Source organism: Equus przewalskii, chromosome 20 (genome assembly GCF_037783145.1).
Source record: "Equus przewalskii isolate Varuska chromosome 20, EquPr2, whole genome shotgun sequence".
NCBI lineage: Eukaryota > Metazoa > Chordata > Mammalia > Perissodactyla > Equidae > Equus > Equus przewalskii.
The window spans coordinates 44104719-44118408 of record NC_091850.1 but is presented as its reverse complement, the minus strand read 5'-3'; the positions used below and the strand labels follow the sequence as shown (position 1 = coordinate 44118408).

General features: G+C 43.1%; 1 protein-coding gene across 1 annotated transcript in view; it reads right to left on the bottom strand.

Moving 5' to 3' along the window:
- The window catches only part of MARCHF11 (membrane associated ring-CH-type finger 11), a 108717-nt gene extending 100245 nt beyond the window's left edge, over positions 1 to 8472 (bottom strand). The window contains exons 1-2 of the mRNA XM_008518924.2: positions 7659 to 8472; positions 6295 to 6450 (exon numbers count right to left, since the gene is read on the bottom strand). Of these exons, the coding sequence (XP_008517146.2) occupies positions 6295 to 6450; positions 7659 to 8204 (702 nt within the window). The 5' untranslated portion in view covers positions 8205 to 8472. The remainder of the gene's footprint in view (positions 1 to 6294; positions 6451 to 7658) is intronic.
- Between the last annotated feature and the right edge of the window lie 5218 nt (positions 8473 to 13690).

Sequence of the window (13690 nt, the reverse complement as noted above, 5' to 3'; positions counted from 1 at the left end):
TCAGAAGCATGTGGCTTTGAGATAAATTGTAAAATCACTGTACACACAGCCTATATAGTGAATGAGTTGGCTATAGCAGTAGACAAAGTATAATTTACATATTTTATTCAGTAGAGAATCATTAATCAGTTCTAGTGAGTAAAATGAAGATTCATGTGTCTTGAGAAGTAGTAAGCAAATGAAACAAAAATAATTTCCAAAGCGAGAAAATTGCCTCGTGATGTGTTGTTTGATATTTTTAATTACCTATAAAATATGCCAGAATATGCATTAAAATATTACATTTTAACATTGTTTCCCAGTTGTTCAGGCATGGTAATGAAGAGTTTCCCCTCCGCTTGTCATTTGCTGTTAAACTTACAGAGAATGTTAGTGAGAGCAACAGAGAAAAAAGAAAAGAAAAGTGGTGGCTCACCAGGTCAACGAGGTTGTAGAAATTTTTAATCCATAAAATGCCTTGAAGTAGTATTTCAAATGACAGCATGCAACACCAATAAAGCCATTGCTCTGATGGGTTCTTAAAACATTTTCAAAATCACGGTCAATTTTCAATGATAATTTGTCAGCTTCTCCTAGTGTATCAGCTACATCATGAGAGCAACTTAATCACTTCTGAAGGTGGAAATACCCCTTTCACGACAGAGCCCCATTCAGGAAAATAATGACCACAGGGGCCTCAAGAAGTTAATTAAAGTTCTATTAACACTTTACAAATAGGTCCAGAAGCTGTATCTTAAAACGACAGCCAAGATGAGTGTATATGGTGCCAACTTCCTCTCTAATTCACAGCTTTCATGATGAATCCCAGGGTTTTAAGAATATGGATAAAAATGAAAAATACTCTCAAACTATTCTCCCTAGGAGACTTCCCAGTCATTCTTACTGCTATGAGAAAACCTGTTGCTGACAGCACACTGTAAGTGTTCAAAGGAAAAGCAGTAAGTGGAAGTCTAATAAAAATGATAGAGGCTAGTAAAAATGGCCAGGGGCCTAAAACCTGTGAAGGAATATGGCCCATGTGCAAGTCTCAATTCCTTCCCGCGCAAGTCCTGCCCTGGTCCTTTCCTCTTGTGCTCTGAGTAATGGAGGAGGAGGAAGGAAACGGGATGGACACCACTATTCGCTGCGCCTGATGCTCAGCCACTGGCCTGTGCCCCTTCGTGATTGCCCCCCAGGGATCTGGGGCTTCTCGGACCTCCTGCCTACCCACACACACCCCACCCAACAGGGGGCTTTCCAGAGGATAAACAAACAATGGCTGCCCAATGACACACAATAGCACTGCACTGTGCTTGGCCACATGTAAAAACATCTCATAACTGGGATTATGAGCAAACGCCAATAGAGACCCACGGGCAGGGACATCCGGAGGGTAAATAAGTTCCCATGTACTGAGATCATTATATCTCATTACACCTGATTTTTAAAATGCTGATTTGTTCATTATTTATGACAACAAATTTGATCAGAAACTGAGATGGACTCTCCCAGAATAAGCAGGGAGTTAAAATGCAGGAACGAAGAACGATATGGAAAGAGGAGTCATTAACTTCACTTTGGTGACAAGAGATTGACAGAAACAACAGGGGCCTTTGAGCACTATTGCTGTAAGCAAGTCAAGCTCTCATCTATTACTTGATTGAATAAGTAAAAATAATCAGATCCAACACTGAAATGTCACCTACTATGTGCTGGGCACTATTCTAAGCTATGCTATATTTATAGAACACATATATAAGCTATACTATGTTTATATAGTATATACATAAGCTATACTATATTTATGTATATGTAAATACATAAATATATTTATGTATTCAATCCTCAAAATAATGTATAAAATAGGTGCCATTATTATCTTTTAAAGATGGGTTAACTGAGGCACAAAGAGTTAAGTAACTTGTCCAAGGTAACATAGCTATTACCTTCCATTTACACTGTATTTTTCTATGTTTGGGCGGTACAGTCCATCTTTAATAACAAGTTTTAAGTTTCCTGTAAAATACTTTATCTAGTAAATGTTATCTCTCCAAACATCTATATTTCTTGACAAAATATTGAAAGCATTCATAAACTTGAATATAGCTTAATTAGTTTATAACGTCACCAACATCTCAAAATAAATTTGATCTTATGTGCTCTTAGATTCCACTAATTTTATACCATACTATGAGATTCAAAACAGAATTAGCTTTTACTCTTAAAATATCACTAATGCATCATCTTGAATATGTTAATCAATAAAATGAATTCTGCAAGTAGGTAGGAAGGTAAACGCATGTTAATTACTTCAAATGTCTTAATTAACTCCTACTGCTAATGATACAACAATTAAGGTTTTAATATGTTGTAGAGGATACATCAGTTTTCTATTGGGTCATGCTGCTGAGCATCACTGAAATCCAATGAAATGTGGAGCTTTAGACCCAAATTCTCAAAGAATTCTAATCTCAATGAGAAAAACAAGTAAAACTCAGGTTTTAGACTCATTGCATCATGTTTCTCTCACACACACCAGATTCCTGCTTAGCTGCTCCCTTCTCCACTCTGTCCCCATGTCCCTTTGAACATCAGGAGGTACAATCTGGTAATAATCACTTACGAAAGTGCTGGAGCGTATGCACCAAGCACCACTGATGGAATCAACCTCACATACATTTTTTTAACCGTGTTTCTGAGCCCTGGGATGGAAGTTACGGTGGTGTCTGCTAACCAAGAACCAAATGCAGAGACCAGGGTAGGGAGATAGAGCCATTTTAGAAGATATCTCCTGCAGTAAAGATGACCACTCTCTTTAAAAGAAAGGAAGACTCCAGATGTGGAGTCTATTTTTCCTTCTCTTGAATCTGGGTTGCTCCTGTGACTTGTTTTAATCAAGAGAATGTAGCAGATACGAAACTGTGTGACTTCCAAGATTGGGCCTTAAAAGATCTGTCACTTCAGCTTTCATGCTCTTGGAACCCAACCATCATATTGTGAGATGTCCAAGTTGTGTGGAAAGAGAACTGAGGCACCAGGTGACAGCCAAAAGTGAGCTTCCAGACAACAGCCAGCACCAAGATCAAGTCGAATGAATGAGTCATCTTGGATATTCCAATCCAGTCAAATCTCTGGATGATCACAGTACCAGACTGCCACCACATGTGGAGAAGACCCTCCCAGTTGACCTCAATCAACTGAGACTCTTAAGAGATAATAAATGATAGTTGTTGTTTAAACCACTAAGTATTTGAGGTGGTTTGTCATGCAGTGATGGACAGTCAAAGCCTTTCTAGACCATCTAAGGGACCTGGGCAGAAACCAGTTCTTGCTTGACTCAGCATTACACAGTACAAGTCATGATAGACCCAGAAACTTGGGGTGACTATCATGGAGTTAAGAAGAACAGTTTCTGGGCCGGCCCTGTTGCCAAGTGGTTAAGTTCGCATGCTCCACTTAGGTGGCCCAGGGTTTCACGGGTTCAGATCCTGGGCGCGAACCTAGCACCACTCATGAAGCCATGTTGAGGCAGCATCCCACATAGCAGAGCCAGAAGGAGCTACAACTAGAATATACAACTATGTACTGGGGGTCTTTTGGGAGAAGAAGAAAAAAAAAAACAGAAGATTGGCAACACAGATGTTGACTCAGGTGCCAATCCTTAAAAAAACTTTTAAAAAAAGAACACTTTCCAATATGGGGCACAGGGGCTAAGACCATGGACCTCGGAGCCAGACCAACTAACTCTGAATCCTGCCTTTGCTTTTTACTAGATATGTGCCTAATACAAGTTACTTAACTTTTCTGTGCCTCAGTTTCCCTTTGTGTAAAACAGAGATAATAATATTCTCTACCTCATAAGTTTGTTATGAAAACTAAATATCAGTATCAGTATACGTAAAGCACTTAGAACAGTGCCTGGCACAGAGTAAGTGTTCAGTAAATGTTCTCTTAATATCATTATTTATTCTCTATTCTGTTCTATATCCAAGGAACCCCCCCATTCATGGCTATGGGAAGGCTCTATACTTAGGACAGAGGGATATGGAAAGTGAAGGGGAGGGCCATAACAGGCTTCCAATTTGATCCTGTACCATGAGGAAATGGATCTCTACCACACCATAGGGCGTGAATGTGATAGATGCTAAATCTACTTGGCCTCACATCAGCAAGGGAGAAAACCAAAACTCAGAGTTAATGCTCAGTTTGAGGGTCATCCATAACAGAAACGTCAGACAATCAGTCAAACTTTATCTGAGAATAAACTACCCCCAAGTATAAGAATCCACACTTTGGGAACCCTATATCTGATTTCTGTTCATTAAGAGTACTGAGTTTTACATGTATATAACATAGTCCTAAAAGTTCTTTTCTTGGGCTATCATCATCACACTCATATCAACTTTGTTTCTAAATACTATTTTCTAATTCACTGCTACAAACAGATCTGATTATAGATCATGATAATATTTGCATGATGTTGTCATAAAATTATTCCTAAATGTATCAGTAATACTCAGTAAATTTGGGGGTTTTGGTTGTTTTTTGTTTTGTTTTGATTTTTTTGGTCATATCATATATACATTTTGGGGAATTGCTTTAGTTAAAATAATTATTGAATTTTTTTAATGAAGCAAAACACAGTGGTAATCAATTCATTATGCTATAGGAACAGAATTAGTAAAGTGTATTTTTTGCCCCAGCCCTTTGTCTCTTCTTTATTTTAAAATTATATCAAGGACCTACTTCTATTTACTTCAGAAGTAATCATCCCAAATAAATTGATATGTAATAGCCATAAGGTAAATTTTTTTAAATATTTGGCACTTTATTTGAGCTCTTGAACATTCGATCATAGCACTTCTCATAGGACTTTTGACTGAAGCCCCAAAGCTCTCCATTTCTCATATCCACATATTTCTATTCATAAAATTATTGTAGATTCAATTATACTACTCATATCCTGGTCTTTAGACATGGTGCCATTTGTTTTTTAAGACAACTATAATGGATTCATAAACTGATACACAAGTAGCTCAATCAGTTAGAGGTTCTGGGAAAATGTGTCAGGTGTCTGCCTATCACTCATCTACATTAGTTCTTCTTCTTTCCAAATTATTTATAAGCCTTAGGTCAGCTTGAGAAAATTCCTATTTTCATCTCATCCTTGCTAATCATGCCTTAAGTGGCGAGTATCAGAGATGCAAATTAATTGTAAACTATATGAAGGAGGCGGAAATTAAAAACTATGAAATTTGAATTATTAATGCAGTAGTAATTTACCTTCCAGGTTCCTTCTGCAAACACTAACAATTTCACCTATTTTATATGGCTCAATGCAAACTAAATTTGGTAATTTAAATAGAAACAGGGAATACCAGATTTTATTACTTTTTTCCTCTCCGACCTTTCCAATTCCCTCTTCCTTTTCTTTCCATTACCTCTTCTGTCTCTGTGTTTTGAACCCTACTCTCTGATACCTGCTTAACTTCAGCCCCATGTCACCACCAGGTTTCATCAATTACACACTATTCTGCCTTAGATGTCATTCTTAATAGTTTGTATTTTACACTACACCAGTCTATTTAAAGAACTGAATCAATTCCACCATGAAAAAAAAACCAAAGCCAATTTTTCCAGGGGCATTTGTAGGGTAGGATTGCATCATTATGTGACTATACACAAAAAGTTTAAGAATATATGCAGTTTCAGTAGTATTATTGAGAGTAACTGCTGGGAATACTTCTGCATCCACTATGTAGTTGAACACAGCAAAGAATGAAACTAGCTAAAATTCAACTGTGAAAAAATCTCATATGAAAAAGAAAGCCTGGTTAAATGAAAAGTGTGTTCAGATTAGAACTAATAGATTCAACTAAAGTTTCCAGACTAGTAAAATTTTGCTTTATGTGCACCTGTTTCCCATAAATGGAGCCCATCCAGGGCTTCAATGCTTAAATTAAGAAAATATTACTAAAATAAACTGTGTAACATTTCTAATTCATAATATTGATTTAATTGGAGTATAAACCATTTACCAACTTGCCCTTTTAGAAACAAAGAAGGGCATAATCTCATTAATAAACAACAAATTAATAAAAGAAACCATTTGAATAAAATGTCTTGAGTTTCTCAGATAAAAATGCCACAGATTTCTCAAAGCACATCTCTACAAATTCTAAATCTTGGTTTTACTGTGATTTGCATAAAATGTTTTTAAGTAGTATATGTAAATATCCTTAGTAATAACTTAACTCAAGTGCACTCATGTTTAGCAAAATGATTTCAGGGGAAAAAAATGTCACACATATGTACCTGGCAAGGTTGTTTCATTTTAATGGCTATGACATGGTATCTGTAACAGCAGAGTTCGCAGGTCCAGGAACCCCTCTCACTGATCCACTTTAGCAGGCAGAGCTGATGTGTATAACGAACAGACCCGTCACATCGGCAGGGGTTTAACAGTTCCCCCTGAAAGGAAAACGGCTCAGAATGAATAGTTATGCTCGTGCCTCTATTTTAAAAATCTAACACCCGCTTTCTTTTCTTTCACAGCCATTTACCCAGAAGGATACAAGCATCAAATTCTATCCTAGAAAATGAAATTAAATTTTTATACTTCTGATGGGAATGAAACTAAAGTCTTAAAACTATTTCAAAGATATTGCTTAGAGTTATGACATAAATGTTCTACCAACATACAAAACGTCTGCAAGATATAGCTCCCAATACCCTTGGGGAAAAGCTGTACTATTAAATCTCTTTAATAACTTTTAAGTGGATGGTCAGATGCATTTCCTCTGCAGTTATTCTTAATCATTGCTGAAGACGAAATGCATGGCATCCCAGAAAGTAGCTTGCAATAGCATTATGCTTTTATTTTTTTCTAAATGTAGCATCATAAATATTGACTTAGGGCACTATATTCCTGAAAGCCTGCATATTCTTACGCAATTTCCTTACTTTTAAAAATATTAAGCCTAATGTTTTCTCAGACCACACATTTTGTAAGACAGATCTATTATCCTGTTGTCTCCATGATCATTACTCTCATAGAAGTTTGCATTCACCTCTAATGTAGTTTATAACTTTAAAATTGTGTTTCTAACTAAATATAAAGTACACTGTCGGCTGAATAGCCTTTCTTTCACAAGGTGAAAGTACATTCCTATTTCTCTTGTAAAAAACTGTAACACTTTTCACATCAATGAGATGAAGTCACCGAAATTTGCAATAAGGAAAGATCCGGCCCTTTTTGGTTTTGACATGACTCACCCCCAGTTTCTAGGACTGTGTCAGGATACATTTGTAGAAAAAGGAACATAGCTTTGTTCCTACGTATAAACCAAAATCCATTTAGGAATTCACAAAAGAGATATTTATGGCATTATCATTAAAGCACCTGAGGAATGTGTAACCGCAGGACCAGCTAGGAAAAAAGAGTGCAGAGCAAATTAAACCCTGTATTCACCACCGGGACATTTTTATCTGCCTTCACAGAAGGGGAAAGCGAACACACATTGGCCGCCGCTCAGCTGGCTGGACCGGACGTGCCCGGCAGGAGAGGAACCAGGAGGCGAGCGCTGTCCGTGGTGCTGAAAGGTCGGTCGTCGCAGACAAGACGGCCCAGTCCCGACCCGAGCCCACCCCAGCTGCCCCGGGGTCCCGCCGGGCCTCACCTGCTCGGCGCCCTGAAAGCAGATCTTGCAGATGGGCTGGTGGTGCTGGTGCTGGTGCCCGGCGCGCTGGTCGCCGCCGCCGCTGCTGCTGCTGCGGCTGCTACACACTGAGCGCGTCTCGGGCTGGTCGCCGGCGCCCCGCTGCTCGCCCTCCCCGCCCGCGCCGGCCTCGGACTCCCCGGGGCCGCCTTTCCCCGCCGCCGCCTCAGGGACCGCCGCCTCGGGAAGGTGCCTCGGACCTTCCCCGGAGTCGCCGGCCGCCGACACCTCCTGGCCGCCGGACGGCAGGGGCGGCGGCGGCGGCGGCAGCTCGTCCGCGCCCCTGCGCCGCGGGACCACCTCCGTCGGCGGCTCCTCGAGCCCCGCGGCGCGCTCAGGGGATGCGGGCGGCGCGGGCAGCGGCGGCAGGTAGCGCGGAGGCGCGGGGACCGAGGCCGGCTCTCCCGGCGGCGGCGGCGGCGGCGGGGGAGGCGACGGGGGCGGCTCGGCGTCCCTGCTCTCCGCCCCGCGGCGCCGGCTGCCGCTGTGGCCGCCCTCAAAGCTCATGGTGGTGCCGCCGCCGCCCTCCTGCCAGCCCGGCTGGCGGGCCGGGCTCGGGCTGCAGCCGAAGGGAGAAGGGAGGGGGAGGGAGGGGAGAGGGAGGGATGGAAGGAGGGAGGAGGGAGGGGAGGGGGGGACCTGGGTGCCTGGGGCTGGGGGGCGGGACGGGGAGGGGACGCGGAGGGCCCGGCGGCGGCGGCAGAAGCGGCTGCTCCGCGGAGCCGCCGGCTCGGCTCTGATGGAGGCGGCGCGGAATTCAGCTGCGCGTGAGAGCCGCGCCGCGGGGCGCGGGGGGCGGGGGAGGAGCGGCGCAGCGGAGGGGTAGGCGGGTGGCTGGGGTCTACCGGGGGAACCGGCGCGGGGCGGAGGGGGAGGGGCGGAGGGGGCGTTCTGGGGGAGGGGGGATGTGGAGGGGGCAGGTGCGAGCCCCGGGCGAGGTGCGGAGACCACGGGCGGGAATTCGGGGGTGGAGGGGGGAGAGCCCTCAGCCGCCTCCACCGACTCCGACCCCGCCCCGGGGCTGCTCACGTCTGTTCCGGGGCGGATTACCCCTCTCCAAACGGCGCGCACTGCGGCTCTCGTGAGCGAGGGGGGAGGGGTCGAAGGCCGCGGGTCCAGAAACCGTTGCTGGGTGGGCAAGTGCGATTCGGCGGCGCCAGGCTGGGTGGGACCGGGATGGTCGTCCTGGAGACCCGCGTGGGAGTAAGGGCGTGGGGGCTGGTGCCCTGGGCGCGCCTGAGTCCACTGAACAGGGGCGCGGGAAAGGGCGCACGGGCCCCGAGGACTGTAACTGCCGCTGCCTGGCGATCGCTCCCAGCCCCCAGAGCCCGCTCCCTCAAGGGCACACTCTGGTGATCCACCAGAGCCCTAAAAACAGAAGTCTCTGGAACCTATGTCCTCCCTCTGTCTTCCTCACCCCCGTTCCTCCTGCAGTGAGTATCCTGGTTTATTTGTAAATATCTTGGGTCGTCTCCTGGAGTAATTCTTCCTAGTGAACGCTGGTGCCAACGTTCTGTGGCGAGTGGTCACTTTCATCCTTCCCTTACAAAAGACTCAAATGACACCCCTCTTTCTCCCGGAGAAGTAGCCGAAACCTGGAGTCTCGGTTTTCCGCACCCTGAAGGCGGTTTCTCTATCACTTTACTCCGCAAAACCTCTCTGGGACTCCTCTTCCGGCAGGACAACAGTCTCCTCAGTCCTTTTCTGAAAATAAACCACCTTACCTGCAGGGAACTAGACGGAAAACCGTGCACATGCAGTAGTTTCCCAATTTCTACGGTGTAATCTAATAAAGCATTGGATTTTTATATTCTGCAATGTGTCTATCCAAATCAGTGGTGATTTTCCCTAGTGTAACACTTTAACATCTTTGACACAACCGACTTTCTCTCAGGGTAGTCACTTTGAGCTGCATTTCATAGCTGAAGACCAAGGATCAGATAAGCAAAGTAACTTGTTCAAGGTCACAGGACTATTAACAAAGAACTTTTGAGTTCCGTGTCTCCAGATTTTGCAGCTCAAACACCGAATGATTTTTTTCCAAACCTCCCTCCTGCTTCCTAAATCGGTATTGTAGTACATAGCGTGTCTGGTGGCGCTGACTGACATTAATAGTTAGATGTTGGGAAATGGTTGAGATAAACTACCAGCTTAAATTAATTTTTCCCTTATAAATTTTGGCAGTAAGTAGTATATTTGGTTTACAAAAAAAAATGTCCCAGCTCTTTTGACAGAAATTGGTTTGGTTGGAAGGCAGAGAAAGAAGGTAGAAAGAATTCAAGAATGCTTTGTCACAAATGGTCCCAGATGAAATAGTTCCCAGGAATGTCCTCTAACACTTAACCCCCTCAGACTAGCTTATTTTTGGCAGCAGAGTGGCAGGCAGCAAGCACATTTTTTAAATAATAATCCCTGAATGCCTAGGAACTTATCACACTGAAGAAATATGGTTGTAGAAATGCTTTAATTTTCAGTCTTCACCTGTCAAGATGACATGGCACAAGTTTATATATTGCCACAGTCTTAAGATCTTCATAAGCCTTGATCCTAAATTCTTGAATTAAAAGCTGTCTAAATTGGTTTTAAAAAAAATCCCCTAAATAATTCAATGTACAACTAGTAAATTTCTACTAGGTGTGATAAAGTACATTACTATTTGAAGGACAACATAAAAGCTATGGATTCTGTGTAAACAATGCAGAATGACTCAGAGAGCAGAGTAGCATGGATAAAGAGGAAATGGCCACAATGCTGGATGTGTCCTCTCAGTTGGTCGTTTCTGAAAAATAACTCCAGTAAGAGAAAATTAACTTTGATATGGTGAGTAGCCACATAAAAACATTATTTCCCAGCTTCGATGATGACCTCCAAACTGACCTCGCTGTGAAAAAAAGGAAATTTGCTCATGATCTTTAGTTAACTCAGTGAGTCTTCAATGGATCAAGGAAAAATCTTTGTAAGTTTGACTGCATCCTCTGACATAAAACACAGAACAATGGGGGACATTCTCAGCTGCTGGCACCCAAGTGGAAGAGATGATAGAGACACAGACATCAGATAAAGAACATCAGGGCACCCGCAGCCACTGACAGCCAGCCAACAGCTGATGTACAGCCACCAACTGAAAAATGAATGAGGGGAGAGGCAATTCTATCAGTTTGAGCAAATACTGAAAGGCATAGCTAACCTGCTTCAACCTATATAAAAGAGGAGAAAGACATAAATAATACAAGTGCTTGAAAAGTCTCCATTCTCATGTCTCCCTTTTCTCCTGCACACACACAGGAAAACGTACCCTTCACCAGAAGAGGTCTTTCATTATGAAAGCACCAACTCTGGATACCAGGAATTTCTTGAGTTAAATCCAACGATGGGGAAGCGGTAGGGGGGACCCAAGCAAATATGTCCCCCAAAATTCTTTGGTGATATTAATAGATGTCATAGGATATTCTCCTTGAACTTCCCTGGTGACCACATCCTGGAGCCATCCCCTAGAGTTCCCTCAGGTATGTCAGATAAAAAACAATCCAGGGGGCCAGACCCACGGCCAAGTGGTTAAGTTCACCTGCTCTGCTTTGGCAGTCCAGGGTTTCACCAGTTCAGATCCTGGGCGTGGACATGGCACTACTCATTAGGCCATGTTGAGGCAGCATCCCACATGCCACAACTAGAAGGACCCACAACTAATGATATACCACTATGTTCTGGGGGGGATTGGGGGAGAGAAAGCAGAAAGAAAAAAAAAAGAAGATTGGAAACAGTTGTTAGCTAGGGTGCCAATCAAAAAAAAAAAAAAAAAAAAAACCAACAATCCAGGCTACACTAGGTCTCAGAATGACTTTGAACCTAGATTAAGTATAATGACCTTGATATGCCCTCCAATAGGAGGGTTAACAGTAAAGAGTTAGCCCGGAGAGCTCTTTAGAATTGCTTATCAGTTCTCTTAAGTATAGCTTAAAATACTTAAGTATATACATAAAATTCTTGGAAGTATAGCTCTTCTCTAAGAATGTTCCAAAATTGTTCAGTTGACACCTTTGGGGTGCACTAATTTTTCTCTGTGGTCACTGAGTACACAATACACAGAATTCTCATTTGCTTCAAATATCTGAGAGAGAAGAAATTAACTATGTTATAGACCAACAAGGTTATGTTGTGTGTGTGGGAGGGTGATTTTTAAAGAGGATAGTGAGGTGCAGTCTGTGTACTTTGAGTACTTGATGCAGAGTGTATCTTTGCTGTACCCCAGAACTAAAGCAGTGTCAGCACCATGCAGCACAATGCCGTGTGCAGAGCAGTCCACAATTTATATCCCTGTTCTAACCTCTCCGCTGAACTCCAGACTCATGTATCAAATTGTCTTTGACTGCTCTACTTAAATACCTAAAAGCCATTTCAAACTCACCCAGTCCAAAAGTAAACATCCCCCCAAACCTGCTCGCTTTCCCATATTCATTATGCCAGTAAACCACTTGTTCAGTCACCCAGTTGCTTAAACCAAAATCCTTGGAATCGTCCTTGACTGAGTTTTCACATCATACATTCAGCGTATCAAAAACTTCTGTCAGGGGCCTGGCCTCGTGGCGTAGAGGTTAAGTTCGGCATGCTCTGCTTTAGCGGCCCAGGTCCACAGGTTTGGATCCCGGGTGTGGACCTACACCACTCATCAGCCATGCTGTGGCAGGTGACCCACATATAAAGGGTAGGAAGATTAGCACAGATGTTAGCTCAGGGCTAGTCTTCCTCAAGCAAAAGACAAGGAGATTGGCAGCAGATGTTAGCCCAAGGCAAATCTTCCCCAGCAAGAAAAAACTTTTTCAGGTGTACTTTCAAAATATACTGCAAATCTCACTACTTTTCATCTCCACATCCACCTTCTCAATTCAAACTACCATCAAGGTTGACCAGGACTATTAAACTAGCCTCCTGTCACTTTGTTTCTTACTCTGAATCCATCCCCTGTAGCAGCGAGGATGATCCTATTCAAATATAAGTCCAATCATATCATCCCTCTGCTCAATACCCACCAATAGCTTCCTATCACACTTTGTGCAATATCAAAAATCTTAGCATGCCCTGCAAGTCTTCAATCTAGCTCCTGGCTATGTATCTGAAGACATCTCCATACCCTTCCCACCACCCCACCCCACTTCCGGTTATCCATTCCTACCACACTGAGCTCCTTGCTATTCCCCAAATACACTCCCTCTTCACTCTTCTTCCAGTTATGGCTCACTCTCTCACTTCACTCAGATGTCTGCTCAGAGGCACCTCATCAAAACGGCCTTCCTATCTGAAGTAGAATCCTCCACTCCCATTTTAACTCTAACCCTTGCCCAGGTTTACTCTTTTTCATATCGCTTTACTACTCAACATTATATGTTTACATTTTGTGTGTATTGTGTTCACTTCTTTTCTCATCTAACATCATCCACTGGAACATTGGCTCCATCTGAAACTGCTCTGTCTCCAGTGCCTAGAACAGTGCCTGGTCAGAGGAGTGCTCAGCCAGTACTTAGTGAACAAATATAGGAATCATTCAGGCAATCATGCAGACAATTATTAATCAGCCTCTGTGTTTAAGGCACTGTGCAGCTGGTTAAACCACAGTTCCCAGGTGGGAATGCCATCTGTAGGACAACGAAGGATGCAGGCACTGCATGTGATGCAAAATATTTTTTTCATTGCTTAACCAAATTAACTAAAATTATTCTGTTCTCTTAGCAATTTGTAGTTGCTGCCTAATTAGTCATTTGCTACTATGTATAAGTGAAGTAAAAGTCTTGGTTGACCTTGATCTCACATTCACTGAAGACATCAGAAATTGGAAGATGCATGCCACTGGTCCGCAGGGAAAGTGATGTGGATGGATGGTCTCCATGTCTGATCAGTCTCATTGATCATCCATCATGTTCCTCATTTGATTTTACACTACAGTGACTTCTAGCATTTGTTACTTCTACTCATAAGTTTGGTACCATTCTTTCCTTCAC